This window comes from Clytia hemisphaerica, unplaced genomic scaffold, assembly GCF_902728285.1.
Source record: "Clytia hemisphaerica strain Z4C2 unplaced genomic scaffold, Clytia hemisphaerica genome assembly, whole genome shotgun sequence".
In the NCBI taxonomy this organism is placed as follows: Eukaryota; Metazoa; Cnidaria; class Hydrozoa; order Leptothecata; family Clytiidae; genus Clytia; species Clytia hemisphaerica.
In genome coordinates this window covers 149,333-172,367 of record NW_027103564.1, presented here as the reverse complement: position 1 = coordinate 172,367, position 23,035 = coordinate 149,333, and the positions used below count along the sequence as shown (strand labels likewise).

At 34.6% G+C, this 23,035-nt stretch overlaps 3 protein-coding genes across 3 annotated transcripts; all 3 read left to right on the top strand.

Annotated features, from left to right (window-relative positions):
* Positions 1–555, top strand: LOC136800878 (ras-related protein Rab-30-like). Its single transcript, XM_067057488.1, has one exon. It carries the CDS (start codon positions 1–3, stop codon positions 553–555), a length of 555 nt encoding a protein of 184 aa, XP_066913589.1.
* A 3,521-nt stretch (positions 556–4,076) lies between these two features.
* LOC136800877 (peptidyl-prolyl cis-trans isomerase FKBP9-like) lies at positions 4,077–10,611 on the top strand. Its single transcript, XM_067057487.1, has 4 exons — positions 4,077–4,255; positions 4,634–4,767; positions 7,401–7,787; positions 10,543–10,611. Exons 1-4 carry the CDS (start codon positions 4,093–4,095, stop codon positions 10,609–10,611), a joined length of 753 nt encoding a protein of 250 aa, XP_066913588.1. The 5' UTR covers positions 4,077–4,092.
* A 1,125-nt stretch (positions 10,612–11,736) lies between these two features.
* LOC136800893 (astacin-like) lies at positions 11,737–22,894 on the top strand. The gene is made up of 9 exons (XM_067057504.1): positions 11,737–11,824; positions 16,157–16,370; positions 16,725–16,883; positions 17,581–17,698; positions 18,033–18,120; positions 19,037–19,124; positions 19,997–20,087; positions 21,521–21,657; positions 22,620–22,894. Exons 2-9 carry the CDS (start codon positions 16,178–16,180, stop codon positions 22,742–22,744), a joined length of 999 nt encoding a protein of 332 aa, XP_066913605.1. The 5' UTR covers positions 11,737–11,824; positions 16,157–16,177; the 3' UTR covers positions 22,745–22,894.
* The last annotated feature ends 141 nt before the right edge of the window (positions 22,895–23,035 follow it).

Below are 23,035 nucleotides of genomic sequence, written 5' to 3'. Positions count from 1 at the left end.
ATGAATGATTTTCAAGATTTCGGAGATATACAAAACTGTTACAAGATTATGGTCATTGGTGAGTCTGGTGTCGGAAAAAGTTCATTAATTCGTAGGCTGTTACTTGGTAGTTTCTCATCCTGCACAAGTACGACCGTTGGAGTTGACCGAAAAATCACTAGATTCAATCTAGGAGATGGAGAAGAGACAGTACAGTTACAGCTTCTTGATGCAGCTGGATCTTACAAATTTAAAGGGATTTTAAAGAGCTATATGTCAAGTATAGATGCGATTGTTTTCATGTATGATATTAGCAAGAAAGAAACATTTGCTTGTTTACCGATGTGGACCAATCTGCTAAATGGTGCAAATACAAAAAGGAATTTAACCAAAGTTCTTGTTGGGAATAAACTTGATTTGCCACGTGAAGTGAAAACGAAAAATGCAGTTAATTATGGAGACTTTGAGGGTATGATACCAATGGAAACGTCAGTGAAGAATGGTGAAAGTGTTGATTTAGTTTTCAAAAGGATCGTGGCTGAACTTAAAATGCGGAAACAGTTTCCAACTATTTGACAATAAATCATTTATGCTGACTTCATCTGTAGCCAGCTCGGGAAATTACATAAAATCGCACCGAAAGTCCGTTATTAAATTTCGCAGTTTTTTTCTGCTAAATTTGTCATCAATCGTCTTTGAACGAAGAGCGGGGTTACAGGGTGACAAACGAGGTCTTAAAATCATGTGCAATAGACCTTATCGGAGTTTTTGATTTTTCTAAAAAAGCAATGCATTGTGGGATTGTTCTGAGTGTATTACAATAGAATTCCCTTGAGGAATTCCTAAGAGATTTCTATTGTAATACACTCGAAACAATCCCACAATGCATCGCTTTTTTAGAAAAATCAAAAACTCCGATAAGGTCTATTGGTAGAAAATTTTAAAGTAAACTTCTCACCCTATGATCTTAATTTCCTACCTAGGGATTTTTTACAATCATTCTCGACAGTAAGGATACTTGGGTAGACAAAGTGGGATTTTGCTCTTGTGTTTATGGTCGTTGGTCATACAGTTGACGCTCTCTTATTCGACGTTCTACTATTTAATACGCTCTATTATTCGATAATACTAAAAGTCACCGTCAACAAGAAACTCGTAAACGACATTCTACTATTCGTTGCGCTCCCTTATTCGACAAAAATTCTATTCCCCTTGAAAATCGAATTAGAGAGTATCAACTGTAATTTCAAATGACAATGGCTTCAATTTGAAGTTGTTGCGTAGAATGACAGCGCACCCACTGCGGTGTACAACGTTGAGAATATTTGGCAGGGCTGAGAAACTATGCAACTTTCCGAACTTGTAGGGTACTGTACAAACTTCATTGATTGTGCTGAAATTCGGATAAGCTCTCAAGCTCTTTAAAATTCAAAAGGTTGAAGTTTGTTTAAGGTTACACATGGTATAGCTCCTCAACGTTGAATTTACCGGGTAAAAGCAGGTTAAGATTATGTCTTTTTCTTATGATGAATTTGTGTACATAAGGTCCGAATGAAAATGATATTACCAAAGTATAAACATTCTTCAGTAATAATTTTTGTACATATTGCATGGTATATTTAGATTAATATAAGCTCTAGAAATTGTTCCGGTTGTTGTCTTTTTACTTACTCTAATTTTTGCGAGTAATAAAATTTTGATAAATTGTCGTTAAAACCCGGGGGATACTAGGTGGCCAAGCTAAAGTTCGAAAGCTAAAATTCGAAAATAGAACCTTTCAGAAACAGAATTATTGCGACATTTCGAAAGACCATTTTCCAATTTTTAGTTCAAAATTACCACATTTTATGACCTTTTCAGATAATTTTTCATATTTTGTCACACATTGTCCACTACCGAATCTTGTTTTTCTCAAACGTTTTGAAATTTTGTTTTTCAAATTCATTTCGGAATTTTTTTTGGAAATTTTTTTTTCTTAATTCTTTTTGAAATTCTCTATTCGAACTCATTTCTAAATTTCTTTTGAATCTTTTTTTTAGAAAACTTTTTCGGATTTTTTTTTTCTTAAACCATGCATGCATGTTCCGTTCAATCAATTTTTGACGACATTTCTGGTCAAAAAATTCAATTTGGATGGTAATATTCAATTTTCAAGTTAGAAAATTGAAAGTTTAATTTTGATTTAAAGTTTCAAATTTAGTTTTTTTATTGCCTGAAAATGAACTAAAATTACCAGTGGCATCTTTATTAAAATTTCTTGCATTGAGAAGAATATTTTCAAATACTAAAAATTGAGTGTGAAAAGTTGAATTTGACAAATCCAAACCAATATGTAAAAAAGACGTCCCAGATAAAAAAAAATTCGAAGTTGAAAATAATTTTTATTCAGTCGCTTCTTTTGTTAGTTTAATTTATCTCTACCTCAAGGAGTTAGGTCATTTGAAACTTTCTGATTACGCAGTACGTCAAAAGTCACAGTCCTGTGTATCCTAAAGACTTAATCAAGCACTTTCTAAATAATTACAGTAAGTATTACTTTGGCTCAGGCTGGGCTGTTCTTAATTTTTTGAATTTTTCAGGCTTAATGTTCTTACGATGTTTTTTACTTGAGAACTAGATAGATTTAAAGTCAGTACTTTTTTAGAAATCTGAGGCTCAGATTTGTTCTTAATTTGTTCTTAGGTTTTGGCCTGAATTTCAGCCTCGTGTTCTTGTAAAATTGTTCTTATAAAAAAGGGCGTTGCTCAATAAAAAAATGTTCGACTATGTTCGCAGACAAAGAACAAAGAGTATATTTTACGTAAAGTATGTGGCCCCCAAAACGTCGATCAAATTTAAAATTTCTCTTAAATCTAGAGGAAAAGACGTTTTACAGAAATTTTTGCTTAACATCTTAAATTTTTTTCCCGGAAGTTCTTTTTCAAAATTTTCAATTTCAACAATATTTTTCAATCGCTTAAAGATAGGTAGCTTTTTTCTAATGGCCCCCAAAACGGAGGTTTGCAATTTTAGCGATTTCTCGAGATATCTTTAAGATATGAATACAAAATTTTGACCATAGTTTTGAAATGTGATTTAGAGGGTTTTGGGCATAATTTTGTTTGATAAAATTTTTACAGTATAACCCTGGTTGTCAAAACGCAGGTTTGGGGCCCTCAAAATGTAGGTGTAGTTAAAATCAAATTATTAAGCTCAGTGGTAATAGGGGGGAAACTATGAACATACTTGTGTTTTCCCTTAAATTTACGACCCGATAGATGTAAAATTTATGATTTTTATTAAATATTTCAAGATTTTCGATGATGCAAAGTCCAAACTGAAAATTTAGAAATTTTCAAAATGACAATTTTGATTTAACAACGTCTTAGTCAAGTGGTGGGTGTACCAAATCAAATAGTGCTTTCGGGTTACTAACTGCGGATGGTGTGCTTTAAATTGCAAGTCAATCAAATGATATTATAGAGTACTTACTACTTTAATGTCCGAAATTTTCGACATTTCGGCGAGAATTGAATTCCCGCGAAATTTTTCATTTAGTGGAATTCGCGAAATTAAATTCCAATGAAATACACAATTTTTACCGAGTTCAGTGTCAACTAGGGTACTAAAAGGTTTCAAATAGTGGTTACCCTGAGTGCCGGCCACTCGGGACCACTAAACATGGCAGAATAGGGGATGGTGCCAACCTGCCTATAGTCAAACCCACTTAGTACTACAAAATTCGGTAATCCAAACCTTCTAGATGTTAAAAATTTCCCTGACCTTCAGAGCTTCTGCTTGACGGAGGAAAATTTCTACATCGTGTTCCTTTTGGCGTTGTGATTCAGTAGAGCTTTTACTGTTTGTAGTGTTTGTAGTGTTTGTAGTGTTTTTAATGTTTCATTGTGTCCCCTGATTAAAGATAAAAAGATTAATTATAAGCAAGTCAACCTCGCTAATGAAGCATCTGGATGACGAAGATCAATTCTCTCTTTTGGCCAGAATACTCACCTCCCCAACATAGGGGGTACAGACTATTTCTGGAATATCCCAATTCTCTCTTTTAGTCGTAGAAGATACACCTCCTCAAATAGAGGGTACCAATTTTCAAAAAAACACTGGCATAACAAAGGAATGTTACTCAACGGTAAAAACTTTGGTGAAGGAAATTACCATGCACAACTGGGCCACCGTACTATCATATATGGTGTAGACCAAGGAATGAGGGGTTTGTGTGTTGGTGAAAAACGTAGAATGACAATGCACCCTGATTGGGGATATGGAACAAGGTGGACTGGTAAGTAACGTTTCAATTTGTGATTGATTGCCTTAGATAGATCCAAGGGCCTTTAAATATGTTGTTACTTTTGTCTCAAAGTGCTTGTATATTTTTAATAGCGTATTCGACAAATTTCTCCAAAATTTTATGCAGATGTTAGCTTGGTATGCTAGACAAATATGTAATTGAGAAAATAAACAAAAAGATAGTGGAAGGGACAAACTGATGCTATACCTGAACTATTATCGTATTATCATATAACACCCATGTTACTGTATTATACGGATTATAAACGACTCCAGAGTAAACTGTAACAAAATAATGTTTAAAACTTATCTTTCCTTAGACGTTTCAATATGTATACAATATATATTTTCAATATACCTTATTTTTCAGACAACATCCCACCAAATTCAGTACTTGTGTTTGATGTACATCTTCTGAAAGTTGAAAGACCTGGTGATGGTGTCGAATCTCTAGATGAAAAATTTGAACAAAATGGTGGTGTGACTGCTGAAAATAAACTTGTGGTATGTTTCAATTAAATCTTGTTGTTATACTGTTTTTAAGTCAAGTGTATTTCGACTGGAAAGCTGAGAAAAATTTTACGGAAATGTTAATCCTGAAATTTCAAACCTCCTGGGAAAGTAACGCAATGATTTTATTCCCTTTGTAAAAAGACCTTTTCATAAATTACGTCCTCGGGTAACTTAATGCATGTCCCAGAATTGCATTGATTTTTCCGCCCCAGTTCCAGTCCCTAAACCATAACAAACTATACATTTTTGGAAGCATATTTGGATGTAGAATACCGTATTCGGTGTAACTTAATTTTTTTCTCAGCAGAATTTGAATTTTTTTAAGAAAACGTAATTATGACGTCATTATTTATGACGTCATAATTTAAAAAAATTGAATATCTCAAGAACTAATACTCGAAACTTTATGAAAATTGGACCAATGATACCCGAGTCACGCGCAACCCTCACGTCGTTTTCAAAATATTGGTATGGTAATCGATTAGAATCATGCCTACTGGCTTTTGTGAGCTATGAACAATAGATATTCTATCCCAGTTGAGATTCTTGTAGAAATTTTCAGTGCTACTAAAGGAAAGTCGTTCCAACGGGGCACTGAGACTGGGGTGTGCAAAATTTTCTTGCCTCAAAGTGAAATGATTGTGAATATCAAACATTTTCTTGGAATAGGACAAATTCAAATTGATGACGTCATCAAATTATAAAAAACCTTTTGACTTTCTGAAATTTTTTATTTATTTGCTTCTTTTATTCTATATTTGAAACAAGAATCGCAGAGATGCGACTAAATATTTCCATGAGATTTGCCGATTTGTGACATTTTGTTGTGAAAAAGTTTGATTTCGATAATGTCGTAAATTCTGTTGTAAAAATTTCTTGCATACAGAAAACAGGACAGTATCATTTACTTGGTTTGGTTATTTCGTGCTATTCTTTATTTATACTCTTCTATCAGGTGCTAATAGGTGCTATAGGTGCTATCATAGTTTCCACATATTAACGGTTTTAGCTAGAGGAAGAAATGTTTTATTTTTTGAAAAATTAACAAAATTAACAAAATAAAGTGGACGACAAAAGATGTTAAAAATTTGGCAAATGCTCGGAAAGGCACAATTTCAATCGAAAAAATATATTTCGGGTTTCGTATTAGCTGAGTCATGTAAAAAAGTCACGAAGTAAACTCTGACAGGCTGAGACTTGTCTGTACAAAGACCCGATTTCTACGGAAAATTCAAACAATCATTTCCGTAGAAAGGAAGCAAAAATTCCCGAGTTAAAATATGAAAAATAACTCGGAAAGTTAAGGGAAGCAAAATAAACCGAGTTATGAAATGTAAAAATGACGTCATAACTCGGGATAACTCGGTTTTTTTGACTCGGGAATTCCAGGTTTCCTTTTTGAATAGTGATGGCTAAAGTTTGGTAAGACAGGTCAGTAGAGCATGAATAAATGAAATTGTAATTAAAAAGGTTATTTTCAGTTTGCTAAGCAACTTTTTCATGTAACATGTTGTACTTTATACCTCATATACTACATAATAAAAGAAATGACTAAAAAATTTACAATACAGACTGGAGTAAAAATTTCCTAGAATGTGTTCCTACAAGTAAACAAAAGAATTACGAACAAGCATTTTGACTACTAGGCCTGCTAGCAGATGCCCATATTCTTTTAAAAGCAGAAAAACTTTGGTATATATTTGGAAAATGATTTCATGAAGTATATATACTAAAACCGATTTTAGAAACCCAAGAGTTTTATGAAAATGGAAAACAAAAGATGGACCATTTAGGTAAGATGTATGTAAGCTAACACATTAAACAAAACAAAACTGAAACTAAATAAATATCAAGAACTTTTGAAAAATATTTTTTCAATAAATTCAATGTTTATTGTTTAAAAGCGATACAATTATATCGTGAATCTACAATCATTTTGTATTCTGTTTCTTGTAAGAATAACAGAGAAATATCTAGCAATTCATCTTGGTTTGGAAGATTTTTGTCATGAAGTTGGAAAAATTTTGATATTTGAGGCGCTCCAACATAAACAGTCCTTGTTCTACCTTCAATTTCGACCTCTAACTTGGCTTCAACTTTTTTATTGAGGCGAATCGTCATGGAGTTGCCACCACAGGAAGGACAGTGGAATAAAATTGGGTTTGGACTTTCATTGATGGTATATTTTTTGCAGTGTGTGCAATAGTGCCTCAAACTGACATTATGAACATTTAATGGAGGTAATGCCACTACAGATGTTTTCAGTTCACTTGGGAGAAAGTCATCCTTAGCAACTTGGTTTAATGAAAGTGAAATCTTAGAAGCAGTGTTTGTATTGTGGATAGACATACTGAATTTGTTGGAGATCTTTTAACAACTAAATGCTTTAGATCATAAGTGCCACTTGTTGGTGCCGAGAACATTTTTTCACCCCATAGCGAAAAGGACAATATACCTGAGTCGTCGTTTACGGCTACATCTTTTCGGTTGATTGGATCCTTGAGGTACTTTCATGGTTCTATCAAAAGCTATCAGCATTTTAATTGACGTCATCAAAGTATCGAAAATCCACGAGATTCGAGGTGTTTTTGCGAATCAAGCATAATATCATTGTTATTTTTTAGCTCAAAGACTTGTACAAGAAAGACCCTGAACTCTGTAAAATGTCATCTGGTCAGGACGATTTGATTTATTGGAATTACAAAGGAAAACTTTTAGACGGTCATGTTTTCGATCAAGGAAAATTTCACGCCAAACTTGGACACGGTCAGGTTATCACAGGCGTCGACAAGGCAATGCTTGGTTTGTGTGTCGGAGAGAAGAGGCGTATGTTTATCCACCCTGATTGGGCGTATGGAGCACGGGGCGTTCCTGGAAAAATCGTTCCCAATTCTATACTCATCTTTGACGTTGAGTTGTTGAGTATTGAAAAACCTGACGGACGTAGAGACGAGATTGATAAACATCAGGAGTTTTTGAAAAAAGCTGACCCTGATCATGAAAAATTAAAGGTATGGCGTAAAGAAATTAATCCGGCTTACCGACAATAAATATAGGAACATAGCTCGGATGAATTGGGGGTATTTGAACATCAGGGTATTGCTAAATGATGTTTCATTGAAGGTGGCGAAGTTTATTGGAGCAAACTTCGAGGCGAAAGAATTGGGTGGGACAATTGAATTATTGAAAAGTAATCAATATTTGCGTCACAAACTCAATCCAAATAGAATATAAGAGAATGGGTGAAATCATAGTATAAGAAAGCCGTGGAACGAGTAGAGCTGAAATTCTGTTGTTCTATCTATGTCGTAAGAACAAATTCTGTTATGTTTCAGTGACAATATCCATTGTCAATTTAATTTCACTTTTAACAAACTCCCTGGTAAGACGTAATTTTGCTCATAAATACAAATCTCTTGATACTGTAATTCACGCAGTCACAAGATCAAAGAAAAAGAAAAGACTCTTGGTTTAAAAGTATTAGAACGATCAGAATGGCAGAGGTTTAAGAACATGAAGAAAATCAAGTGCCTCGAATGCCTTGCTTCCTGATTATTTTGAAAAATTCTTACTGGTATTAGTAAATAAATATTCAAGCAGTATTCTGCGAAAAATTCATTCAAAAAACAACAGTATTGAGGTAAAAGCAAGCATTCGAAGTTTAACATTTGAAAATTAGTTCTCGTATCAAAATGTGCGTTGTTTGGTGCTAAATTTCCAAAAATTTATTTGAAATTTATAAAAATATATTTCAAACATGCTGATTAGAGAGGGCAATAAAAATTTTTTAAGATGTTAAGATTAAAATGTTCTTCAATTGAATATTATAAACACTTTTAAGGTCAAGGATTTTCTTAGCTTCGATTTAGTTTTTATAAACCACGGAGACACAGATAGAACATCCATTAACGACAAAAACGATAGCGTCATCATTCCAGCCGCGGCTTTCTTATACTATGGTGAAATTCAATAAACAAAAACTGAAAGTTTGTGAGTATGATGCGTATATTTATGAGTCTGGAGCTTCCTTGCCTTGCGCTATCAAAAACTATTTGCTATACATTTTCATACAGCGTAAGTTTACAGCTACTTGGAATTTAAGAATTTCTAATGGAGGGACTTTATCTTTAAGTATGGTGTCTTTGGCTGAGTTTTTCTCAATCATGTAAAAGAACCATCACATACGCTTAAAAAGACATCTACGAGGGTTTTGGGGCAGAGGGATTAAGTACAAGTCAAAAGAGCTAGATTAAAAACTTCAACCTTTCCAAGTCTTACCTAAAGATTTTCGCCGCATTTTTTACCAAGGTTTGAATCTAGCGGTTTCTTTTTTGTGTGGTATATCTTTTGTACTCAAGGGGTAAAAATATTACTTTTGATCCGGTGTTTGTATGAAAAGGGGGCAGAGCTTATATATACATTAATGAGATAGCAGAGATTAAAAGATTTCGCAGGACTTTATTCGTGGATGGCAATATAGTGGGACAATATTTTCACGAATTTGTGCTTTTTTACGCTAGCTAAACTATGCCTGTTGGTTGTCGAGAAACGCGCTTCGATGATTCTTTTTCTCGAAAGAAGTCTCATTGGGACTTAATTTCGCAGATGCCATCCAAATCCGCGAAACCCGTGAAACTTAATCATCGCAAAAATAATTTATCCCATTAAAAAAAGTATATTGAAAATAGCTCCTGATCCTACATTCTATTAACCTCAGTATTATTTATAATGAAACAACAATCATGAGAAACCTAATGTGTCAAGGCACACAATCAACATTTTGCACACGACACTAAATCAGTTAGAGAGATGATGCCACAGTCAAATTCACCATCAAGCTGCTTTAAGAGCGCACGCATGACTGAGATGTATAACCCAGCTAGGGTTGTTTGTAAACTAGATTTCCAGGCATCGTCGTATGATGTCATAGAATAGACACAGCATTCTTTACACAATCATACTTGACTCCACAGAGATGTAGGCTGAGGCCCATCCCTCTCATACACATTGACTGCGCGTTAACGACAAACGTTTCTTACACTGAAACAAAAATCTTTTGTCACTGGAGAATTCATATTCCCAGCTGTTTTAATCAACTTTCACCACCTTTATGGACTTCGTGAACTTTAAAGCACGATTGAAGATAAGTAACATCTCCATAGTGTGACTGCAGTGCAGTGGTAGAGCATCCGGCTATGGTGCGCAAGGTAGTGGGTTCAACTCCCAGCCGGGTCATACCAAAGATTCCTAAAACGGTACTTGATGTCTCTCTGCTTGATGCTTAGCAATTAAGAGAAGGATCAAGGGTAAGTGGAGCAATCCAGGAAGGACGAGTTCCGCGCTCCCCTACCTTCTGGTAAATAGCTATCGAAAGAGGAGCCTTCGACTGCGGTCGCAGACTTACTTACTATAGTGTGAATATTGTTGGATACTGACATGGTAAAAGCATTGACTTTCATAAACATTGAACTGAGCTGTATCCGCCATCTTTAATCTAGGGTTTATATAAAGCTCAGTAGGCGGGAGTAGCTTGGTGACTTTTAGAGAGATATTAAGGGGTTGCATCGGTACAGCGGCTACCATACAAGCTTTTTCATAAGAGTATTCAGAACTTTTGAAGCCTATGAATGTTTGTAACTCGCTCTTAATATTTAGGCCATCCAAACCCAAAATGAAATGTGTGCTGCTACTACTACTAGTGTCCAGTGTATTTAAAAATCTTACTTCCTTTAAAATCTGAAACTGTCACCTTTTTTTCCAAAACAGATCGAGGTGACTTACACGGTAGACGGTGATAAATGTGACAAACATACACGTAAAGGGGACACTTTTTGAAATTGACAGACCTGAAGATGAGAAGGAAAAACTGTAGATTTATAAAATTTTAAGCAAGGCTATTTTATTTTTCCACTAATCCAGTGAATTTAGGAAATTTATAAAATATGCGATTGGTAAACTCTTTTTTAGGGTTTTCTAGATTTTAAAACATAGAATTTTGAAATTTTTATATTTTTATACAGATATTTTTCATTTATATGTTCATGAATTTTTTCAAAACAAGACTTTACCAAAAAAGCTGAATAATTTTTTTAAAGACGACCATTGTTCCTGCCTCTCTTTCTAATAAAGGCATTGCAACCCCTTCCACGCTATGCTTTTGACCAGCAAACATAATGCCAAGAACTTATCAACATTCTTCTTTCATACCGATGTAGCTGACATACAACGTTGTTTCAACGTTCACGTAACTTACATAAAATGGATGTTTTTTTACACTTTACATTTTTTTCGAGCAGGTAACACGTGGGTGTGAGACTTTTTCCATGATGTATTTCGCAAATCCTAGTAGGGTGTAAGAACATACTGTACCCTTTTTATAAGAATTTTTGACCGGGCTGTTCTTTATTTTTTTTGAAATTTTCAGGCTTAAATGTTCTCAGGATGTTCACAGTGTGCTTAATGTGGGTTTAAATCAGTGCTTTCTTAGTAATTTTTGATTATTTTTAATTTGTTCTTAAATGAAATTATTCTTATAAAAAATAGCGTGTAATTGGGAGTAATAGAACTTTTCATAAATTACGTTTCGAACATCACTCGTTTTGGACTTATTGCCATGGTGATTAACTACTAGCGGATTTTATTAAAACTACTTCCTATTCATAAAAGAAACGTTTAATGTCTCAAGAGATATAATCACTATGGTAATTGTTTGAATACGAGGAAAGTGATGTTCGTGACGTGTAACTTATGAAAATGTCTATTAACATTTTATTTGCGTTGGATCGATCCACGGACTCCACAGAAATTGTAATTTCATTTGAACATTTGTATTTAACCATTGAATTTCTTTTATTTTAGCATTTAAAGGTACAAAAGATAAAAAGAAATTGGTAATAAACTGTGCCGAGTGGACAAATAATTTGGTTAATAACGCATGCGCAATAAAAACTACAATCTTTATAAAACCTGACATGCCTTCGCAATCAGAACATTCACCTCGAAGCAAGTAAACGAAAGAGTTATTGGAGTTAACAAGTCAACTGTCAGAGTAAGTCTTTTTACATTAAGTTAATTTTCTCTAATTCGAATCTCTATTACGTGAATTTTCCTCCCGTTCAAAACTTTTTGAACGTAAGCAAACTCTACATAAGGCACTCTTCAAGGTCTTACGTAAAATTTTACGTACATGTGAAAAAAGCTTTACTTTTGATAGAATGAATTCACAAAAAAAATTATAAAGACAGTTTTTTGTTAAAAGTGTAAAGGAATTTAAATCAAAGATTTTATCTTCAAACCTCTTAACCGATCTTATGACTGCTGTACAAAACATAATCTTATATGTCTTAAATTTATTTGACCTTCGGTGGTATTAATTTGAATAGAAATAAATTCAACTTGTATTGGATTAGTTTCCCCACTTAATTATTACATGCATAATAATTTATGGCCCCCGAAACGTCGATCAAATATAAAGCAAGATTCGCACAAATGCGACTAAATATTTCCCTTACACTTGCAGATGGACTGCCTGATCGAAAAAAAAAAACGTTTCAACTTGAGGCCGTCCAGGCTTGCCCACCGCACTGGGCTCGACTTCAGTAACTTTCGAATTATTTATTATTTAAAGGTCTGATTGTAGCAGTTTAAGATTTTGAATAAAATGAAAACTCGACCCCAGGCCCAAAAATCAAAATTTTCAAAAAAGAAATACGGTTTGTCTCTTAGCCAATCAGATTGCTTATATTTTTCAAGTTCAGGAAAGGAAAACAAAATTCGAGTTATGGAGCCAAAAAAGGGGAACATTCGATATATGGAGGTTTTTTTATAAGAGTTTATTAGGAGATTTTCATGCTGCCAACGAATTTTTTCGAGTTAAGGAGATGTTCGAGTAATAGAGGTTCGAGTTATGGAGACTCTACTGTATTTAAAAAAGTAAGCTCATCTCCAGGATAAGATGATAAAAACTTCGGGCATTACGATACGCTTATAAAAAAGTGTAGGCTAAAAATATAGAAAAAAGGGCTTGGTACTGAAAGGGTTCACAGCATACACTCTTTTTTTATAAGAACAATCAGGCTTAGACTGAAACAATATGTCTATCAAGGAAACCAGCACAAATGGGATAGGGCAAATAAGCAGTTTTTATTGGAATCATAAAGGCAAAGGTCAAGGAATTGCATTGTGACCGTTTTGTCATTTTTTGGCAATGACTTCTTTAAGGGGCCATTCAAAAAGTACGTTCGTCGCTGGGGGGGGGGGGGGGAGGGGAGGGGGTCAGCCAAAAAGCGAACGAAAACGAACAGGGGGAGGGGGCCAGAAATCTAAGATTAAAAACGAACGTTTCACACATTTCGTGTGCTTGGTTGAAATTACCTTGGATTACCTTCATGTTTATATTTACGTGGAAGTTTGTTGATATATGAATCTCTTGAAACCAATCTAATCCACAAAAGAGGAGATGCTTTATTCTATCGACCTCTTTGTCAAGAATATATGTCAACCTGAAATATCGGACAATAGTTTTTCTATCGACTTCTTTGTCGAGAATGTAAATCAATCTGCTCAAGCAGACAAAGTTTATATTTTTCCGTGTACGAAATATCGGACAATAGTTTTTCTATCGACTTATTTTTCGAGAGTGTAAATAATCAATCTGCTCAACAAGCAGACAAGGTTTGTTTTATCGACCTCTTCTTCGAGAATGTAAATCAATCTGCTCAAGCAGACAAGGTTTGTTTTATCGACCTCTTTGTCGATAATGTAAATCAATCTGCTCAAGCAGACAAGGTTTATATTTTTGCCGTGTACCTCTTTAGTGATCAAGCACTGTTGTTTACTCACGCTGTTGGTGATCAATGCTTCCTTAATCACCAGCACACTGTATGGCACTTTTAGGAGAAAAAAAAGAAAAAAGAATATGCATCCAAAAACTTCAAAAATCCTTAGGAAAAAGATCCCTGAAAGTCACTTTTAAAGCTGTCTGACTGTCTGAAAAATAACCAGAGAGAAAGTCGAGTTGACAACCAAAACAGTCCAGAACATGCACCACATGGTGAGTTAAATTTCCTCAATAAAAATCGCACATTGATTAATCCTGACTAAAGGTTTTACACTATAGGCAAGAGTTCCGCCTCGCTACACAAATGCCTCGCTGCACAAATCGATCGGGAGAGGCGTGGGCGTTATTAAGGGCGCAAAAAGGGCGTAAGTAGCCAAGGATCGAAGAAATGCCTTTTTAACTAATATTTCCCCTTATAGCGGGGAAATATTCAATAAAATTTCTCTCAAATCTATTCTAGATTGGGAGGAAAGAAAATTCAGAGGTTTTACAAAGATTTTTGCTGCATGCAAAACTTTATCATCTCTACTTTATTTCTCGAAAGTCTTTTTCAAAATTTTCAATCTCAACAATATTTTTCAATCGCTTAAAACTATTTTCTAATGCCCCCCCCCCAAAAAACGTAGGTTTTTTCGCGATTTCTCGAGATCTCTTTAAGGTAGGACTATATTAAAATTTTGACCATAGTTTGGAAATGTGATTTAGAGGGTTTTGGGCAGAAATTTGTTTGATAAAGCTTTTAAAGTATACCCCTGGTAGTTAAAGGTCAGGTTTGGGGCCCCCAAAATGTAGGTGTATTTAAAATCATAAGCCCATTGGTAATAGGGGGAGAAACTATACATTTTTATTCTCCCTTAAATTTACGACCCGATGAATGTAAAATTTTGTGATTCATAAAATATTGCAAGATTTTCGATGATGCAAAGTCCAAACTGAAAATTTATAAATTTTCAAAATAACAATTATCATTTAACGACTTCTTAATTAACCCTTTAAGTGCCACGGTCATTTTTTTTTCTAAGTTTTTTAAAGAAAATCGCCAGTTCAAACTTTAAAGGCTAATATCTCCGGATCTAGAAGGAGTTAGAAGCTCGTTTATAGTCCGTTGGATAGATTAGAATCTCCTCTTTCTTTTAGGCGCCTTTGGCGCCGCCTAATTTAGGAAGGGTGGGGTGGGCGGCGGCTAAAGGGAGGGAGGTAGTAAGGGAAATTAAAGCAGTCAGGCCTGAATGATAGAAAGATGCCCAGTGAAACTTCAAATTATTTCGCTGGAAGACAGAATCGAGTAAATCAGGGCCAAATTTTGAGGTTCTTGGATCACTCGTTGACCAAAAATGGTCAAAAAACGGTCAAAATCTTAAAAAAGTGGATTTTTGTCAAATTTTTGTATTTGTTTTACTTTTTAGCTTAAAATCTCGCTGAAAAGACTCACTTTTGATTTTTTTTTGCTTGGCCGTAAAGCTCAATCCAATTCCTTCGAGTTCGACCAAAATGACGATTTCTAACTCAAACTGGGCATTACAGGAGGGCTTCACCCCAATGTTTGATATATACGACATTGGCACTTAAAGGGTTAAGTTTCAGAAAACCAGTTTCTCTCCTATATTTTGAAAAGAATAGAATTTCCCGTTTTCGCTGATTCAGTGAACATTTTTATATACAATGTAATTATATATATATAATTTCTGTTATAAACTAGCAAGTAAAGCTGGTAGGAAGGGAATTCCAAATTTTTTTGCTGTTACTCATATTTAGAATTTCGGTTTTATCAATGCTGATTCTTAGGGCCCGAAAAATACTGGTTGACCTTAAGATGCTATATCTTTTACTCTTCATAAAGTCACAGATATATTAGACTAGAGTCTGCTTCTGACTGAACTTTGCTTTTTGATGGCGGTGATTCCAGTGAAGTAGACTATGAGCATTTGACGAGGTTTCCATTTTGAAAAAGAAATTTTAAAATCCAAATAACAAAAAAGCTACTTGAAGTTGAAAATTTTAATTAAGAATGAGAAACAAACATCAATAACAGATTTTGAATCCCTTATTTTCAAATAAAAGCATTGCTTCATTCTTTTTTTACCTGGCAAAAACAACGAACTGTTTTACAGTCCGCTTAAGCAAAAGCATATTACCATACTGGGCCATCCAGTCAATAAAAAAGCTTTAAGTGGACCCCGGGCTACAGATGTATCTGTATTTTCTGAAACGCATTAGGTGTAGAAAGCTCCAAGGAGCTAGAATGAGTTATATGAAATTTCTATCTAATTTTGGTGTTGTAATATTTTCTTCAGACGCAAATATGTTATTTTGAATCTGTTTCAAACCATCAAAAACATACTTATTTTAAAGCATAATCATCATTCTTTCAAAATAAACAAAAATCGTTTAATTATCTGATAAATCTACAGGTCAGAATCCTCGTGTCCGTTTTGGGGGCCATATACTGTACAATTCACAAAGGTGTTGCCTTTCATTTCTATCTCATTCTTTGACGTGGAGAGTTTCAAATAACAAGTTCGTTTCCTCTTGATTTTCTAGCTGGAAAACTTCATTCTCAATATGAAGCTCTCTTGTTTGTTGTTAATGGTTACAGTAGCATGTATTCACGCTATCCCTAAGGATTTTAAATGGCATGACACGGTCACGTTACATCATTTTAAGAAAAGCAATGAAGATTTTGGTGATGATGGTGCTCACGATTTAACACACGCTAATCTAGTTGATCACGCTTACGACAAATCCGCCAAATTACGTGAGTTTTTTTTCTGATTATGTAGTCTAGTAAGCTAGACGATCAATCCAGACATAGTAGAAATAAAGCAAAAAGTAATGGAGGGAACAATTTTTATACAAACTAAATCCCATAACAGTAATCGCATTATCATATAACGCCTATAACACACAATATAAACTCCAGTCTCCAGATTATGTTGACATATCTTATCTCATATGATTCATGATTTTCTAGATCCTGATTGACTGGGGATGACGGTTGTTGCTTCAGTCCACATACATAAGCTCACTTGTCGAAAATTAATGTGATTTAGGTGATCTTTTATATAGGACTGAAATGGATTTTTCATTTTCATTTCTTCTCTTAAAACAGCCAAAGGAGCACACATTGGGAACGGAGATATTTTATTCCGCCCAGGAGAAGAAGAAAAGTTTTTTGAAGAAGGTTCAGACATTTTGAAAAGAGACGCAATCCGAAATGAAAATGCACGGTGGCCGAAGGCAAGAGTGCCTTACGTCATTTCGTCTGCAAGTAAGCTAAAAATATTTTTATTTTTCTCTTTTACATTCCCGTGTTGCAGATGTCTGCCCCTTGGTCAGGGTTGTATATGCTTGAGCTTTCAAAGCATCAAGACATAACCTTATTTGATGTTTATGAAGTGGTTATTGCCATAAATGCTGCAATGTCGTGTATGCTTATATGCTGAATAAAAGCTTATGGAACTGTTCGAATTTTAAAAGCAGTGAAATATGAAGAAACGCGAACTTTAGCCCTTTTAGCGGAAGTCTTTGAAATTTCTTGGAAGGGCCATTCGAAAAACTTTATGCTCGCGAAAAATTCTTGATAAAAAATGGAAAATCTGTAAAACTTCAAACTTTGAATGAAATGTAAGAAGTATAGCACTTTTTAGCCTGTTAATAAGTCAAAAGACAATAGTTCACATTCAAGAAGCCATTTTTTCAAATGAAAATTTATTTCTTGATTCACTCAAGGTTTATGCTCAGGAAAAAGATCTTTTCGTCGAATTCACGAAAGTAAATGTCGCAAATTTCCTGAATTTTCTACCTCTCCAAAACTTCTGCTCGAGAAAGTTTGTACGCCTATAGTATGCTTATGTTATGCTGTTAATCTCACATAACTATCGTTCAACTATTCCAACTTATGATTTGAACTTAATCGTAACTTCCCTCCGAACTTAAATGAACCTCTTTTTCTCCATTTTCTTTAGATTCCCAAGCAAGAGCTGCTATAACAGCAGCCGCTAAGGAGTTTGCTGCCAAAACTTGTATTCGATTGGTACCGCGAACGAACGAAAGAGACTACGCTCGTATTATCGCTGGCGGAGGGTAAGTTTACTGTTTTTTCCTTACATAGAAAAAAAAGTACTTACTCCAGGATGACTTGGCTTTTCCGTTCCCGGATAAATATTCCTGGTACATTTCTGAAATCTTTCCGCTGCTTTCCCTGGGTTGCCTACAAACAGTCTCGGTCTATTTCAGTTGTAAAGGAATATTTAGCCGGGAATAAGGAATTTTAGCCATCATACAGTAATCAAATTCAAGCTGTGGTAAAGGGCGAAATTCGATTTTAAAATATATAGTCCGCGGCTAGAAATTGCTTTACGAGAGATTCGAGCTAATTAATACTTATAATTCTCTTTACTTTTTATTTCCATTACAGCTGTTATAGTTATGTCGGGCGTGTTGGCGGTAGTCAAGATCTCTCTCTTGGTCGCGGATGTGAATACAAGAGCACTGCAATCCATGAGGTAAGTAGTCCTTTTTCAACAACAATTTGCTCGTTTTTAAACGCTAACTCTACTCTGTACCAGAGTGTATCTCACGTTTATCGCTTCGTAGTACCTCTACGGCTTTTTCATAAATGATGTCACGACCAGTACCTGTTTTGTTAAATATGATGATGTAATTCTGTGACAACTTATTTCCACTTTGTTTGCCAAAATTATGTTATGTGAACTCTCACTAATTTTCTCAAATCTTTCTATAATTTGAACTATCACTCAGCTCCCATCCTAATAAAAAACACTTGTACTCTCCATAGTTCGAATCTCTCTGTTCGAACTAATTAGACTTCCCGTTTCACTTTGTCTGTACCCAGACCCAGTATCTACGGCTAATTTCAAAATTCATTGCCGTAGAGGTACTACGAAGCGATAACACTCTACTTTGCTAGCGTAGGCGGTCAGAGCATCTCACTAGTATACATAATAATTTTATAAATATAAATATTTTTTTCTAGACTTTGCACACATATGTTATATAATATTTTCAGCCGAAGAGCCAAATGTAAATTTTGGAGATTGAAATACTAGTATACCATTATTATTACTATTATTAAGCTTTTCCACTGTACCAATATCATACAACACTTTTTCAAATCCAGGCCCCGAGCAAGTTTAAAGTTAGCAATGATAGAAGGAAACAAAGCCTTGGGACTTCATATGCGACAATGGTCGAAATTCTACAGTTGACTCTCTCTAATTCGATCTTCAAGGGACGAAAAATTTTCCTTTAATTGTAAAAAGAATCGGATTATGGGGAGTGTTTTGCACGACTTTCTAGCCGAAGGAACCAATGCTTTTATCTCGAATTATAGAAAGATCAATAATAGAGGTTAAAATTAGAGAGAGAGATGAGAGTATTTTATTTTCCTTTTATTTTCAGTTCATGCACGCTTTGGGGTTCTTTCACGAGCAATCGAGACCTGATCGTGATCAATTCATTAGAATTAATTTCGGAAACGTCCAGTCAGGTGAGATTTAGCAAATTATAAAGCAGATCACCAATAGAGTTTTTGACCTCATTAGCCAATCAAATGAAACCTATTCACTGTGAACCAATGGAGTTAAAGGTTTCTTCATATAATATCCCCAACCAGACCTTTTCTGCATACTCAGAGCCAATCAAATTAAACTTTGTTTATGCGAAATCAACTAAAAACTTGAAAGGGAATTTTCTTAGTTTTTAGTATTGAAGGGTTTTTTCAACCTTTTCCGTTTCTCCTAGATACACATTGTTTTACAAACACTCTTATTTTCGGGTCAGACTTTGCGTTGCTTGCATTCTAACTCATTTTCTGAAAAATCTGCCTTAACCACCCCTGATATTATACCATATCTAAATTTATTAGGTCAAGGGCTATCGATTGCCATGGTTAGGTTTTCTAAAAAGCTTTTCCTCTCAGAGATAGTGGAAAAAAACCGGCTAAATTGAGGCCTCGAGCTTTAGCAACCTAGTTGCTTGTAAAAGAAATATCTATATATATTAAATTACTATCTTAAGTGTACTTAATTTGGTGGTCGGCTAAAATGTGATTTTTCAGCGTGTATTTAATTTGGCGGATGGCAGAATTTGTATAATTTTACGGGGATTTAATTTAGCGGATGGGGACATTTCAGGCACTTGTAAATCATAAATTACTTGATTTCTTAATAATTCTTACTTTAAAATGCTACTAATTTTGGAAAGGAATTTCTATCATAAAGCTTTTTTCTAATTTTGTGGATATTTAATTTTGCGGATGGTAAATTTCTTAAAATTTTGGCGGGTATCTAATTTTGCGAATCCACCAAATTTAATCTCCGCCAAAATTAATACACTTAAGGTGTATTTTCTATTTCTTAGGAATGGAGAGCCAATTTCGCAAACAAACATCAAGTTCTGTCACAACTTTCAATCAACCTTATGATTATGTATCTGTGATGCATTATGAGAAGTAAGTTATAACACTGAACTAGAATTAAAAAAAACTGGAACGACCTTCTTCATTTGTTTTGCGGATTTACTTTGTTGTTTATTCGAATTCTTCCAAGAGATCTCGATTTTTGAAATGACTTGATGATCTCCAAAACCTATAAAGTGTTGTACAGCTACTCTCGGAGACCTAATAAATGCCTCCTCTAATTCAACGGTGGTCACACGTTTGTTTATAAAGCTTCGGTGGCTAAAATATTAAGAACATGTTAAGAACATTTGAAGACTCTCCGGAATCTAAAACACCTGATTTCTTAGGAAAATTGATAAAAATACAGAATTGAGAATATTTCAACCTCTGAAGACCAATAATAGAAATTTTGTCGCGCATGTGTCAATCTAATCACTGTAGAAAAAATCAAAGATGAAGAGCGAATATTACCATATTAATGTCTAGCAGACTGAATCAGTATGCAGTTTACTATTTACAAATTCCCCAGAAACCTCCAAGTGTAATTGAAATGAGTTTCTTTCAAAAGAAATCTTTTACATAATCCCCAAATGTATAACAGTAATTACTAAACTCTTAATTATTGAAATATCACTTTAATTGAATCGAAATAATAGACAGACTTAATGTTATGATTCTCTATCACTGACTCTTTTTAAAAAGCATTGATGATATTTTTCAGTTGTGTTTTCAACGACGGGAATAAAAATATCAACTTTGAACTTCATCCAAAATCTTGGATGGTCGTCACGGTTACTTTTCTCTGCGTTGATTGCGCGCTGAATAGAATCTGGATTGGTAGGCACAGCGTCGAATTATGATTTCCACCTGTGCTTTTAACGGTAATCACTCCCATAAAAGGCGATGAGTTTGGACCTGATTCATCATATTTTTCAAAACAAATTTTTCATAACCCAAAACAAAATTCTTTCATCTCTGTCGATTTTCTGATTTTGTATAATTTCCCAACCACTATACCTATTAAGTCCATTGTGGGGGAGGGAGCGTACGAGGCTCCTGAACACCGACAATTTTTCACAAAATTACAACAATACCGACACATATTTTTTTCATGTTTTTATTCTTCAAAATTCTAATATGAGATAAGAGGATAAGAGGGATTTCTGAGAATTTAGCACCGTTTCTCCATCGTTTTAAGCAAAATTACCGTATCACCGATTGAATGTTATTTAATTAACATTTTCCGTCATCTAAAAGCATCTCAAACACCGAAATACCGACAAATTTTTTGTTGATCACCGAAAAACCGACGCAAAAAAAGGTCAACCGACACACCGACAAACTGGTACGCCCCCTCCATTGAGTACCTGTGACTACATGATATGTTTTCAACCAGCATTCAACTGACTATTTTTACATTTATTATCAAATCAGAAAACTGGGAATTACATTTTCATCATTTAGTTTCTTACACTTTCTTTCAGATATGCATTTTCTAAAAGTTATGGTCGCTTAGCAACAATCGTTCCAAAGAATAATCCAAATCAAAAATTAGGTCAAGATGTAAATGGTGGGTTATCGAGCATCGATGCCAAACAACTCAACGCTATGTACTGTGGAGGTATGTACAGTATGTTTATTTTAACCGGGTTAATTTTTCTTGAGTTTTTGATTTTTGCCTTTTTCGCCAAAAAAAACTTGCGATATTGCATGAGATTGTTGATACGCGAAATTGACTAGTGAATAAATTTACCTTTCGGCTCGGCCTAATTTGTGCATATCATATAAAAGGGTTTCATGTTTTGTGAGGATGAACTAAAGAACTCAACCATTACTTTTTTACAATATCATATTTGCCGACGAATATTAAAAACAAAAATTGTTTCATCATACATCCTTAAATACACCCCTGTCTCACAGCCCCGGTGGAACTTTTTTGCCTCAGAGGGGGATAAAAAATCCTATGGAAATCTCAATGGGGATAGAAATTCTATTGTTCCAGGTTAAAAAATCTAGTTAGGATGGTTTTTGAGTGCAATTTTAGAACATTGAATTTCGAATGGGGTTGAAATCAAAGTTAATTTCCCTGAAATTTCAGTGTATTTTCCCAGCGGGGACGAAATCTTTGCCAAATTTTCCAGTAAGACTGGGGTCCCAGCGGGTCTGTTTAAGTTAGAAATAAAGTACAACTTTTCATGATAACATAGCTGCATGCGCGGAACTGAAATTTGTTGGGTATCAGAAAATTCTATTTTTAAGGGGTTTTTTTAATGTAGAGAAGAAAACAAACATGACGCCAGATAATACCCTGGTGTAGGCTGATGCAAGTAGAGAATTAGAGAATTATAGAAAAGATTCAAATAATGGAAGTTCGAATAAGCAATAGGTGTGCTGTAGTAATTAAATCCAGAAAATTTCGCGATTTTTTTCGCTCGCGAAATTTAATCTCGCAAAATTTAAGCAATAGGTGTACTGTAGTTAATTTTTTTTCTGTATGGAACGATAAACTAAAGTACACTGTCTTTATCTTCTTATGTTGTCTGGCAACTTTTTCTTCATCCTTTTTCTTCATCCTTTTTCTAGGTGGCCCTGGAAAACCCACAACCACCAAAAAACCAACCACTGGTGGCGGTGTAACCGCAGCAAGATGTAAAAAACGAATGAATAATTGCTCCCGATTCATGAGAGAATGTGCTGCACTTATGTAAAAGATTTTTCTTTACGTTATGTAATTTGAACTTCTGCAGTTAGTTAATGTAGTTAAATAGCTTTCGTAATATTGTATTTTGCATCCATGTTATTTTTTGTTAATCTTTACTTCTATTTTATTTTGGAAATACAGCTTTATTAACCCTTTATGTGCTAATGTCGTATATATCAGACATTGGACTATGTAGGCGGGCGAAGTCCTCCTGTAATGCCTAGTTTGAGTTAGAAATCGTCATTTTTGGTCTAACTCGTAGAAATCGGATTGGGCTTCATGGCCAAGCAAAAAAGAA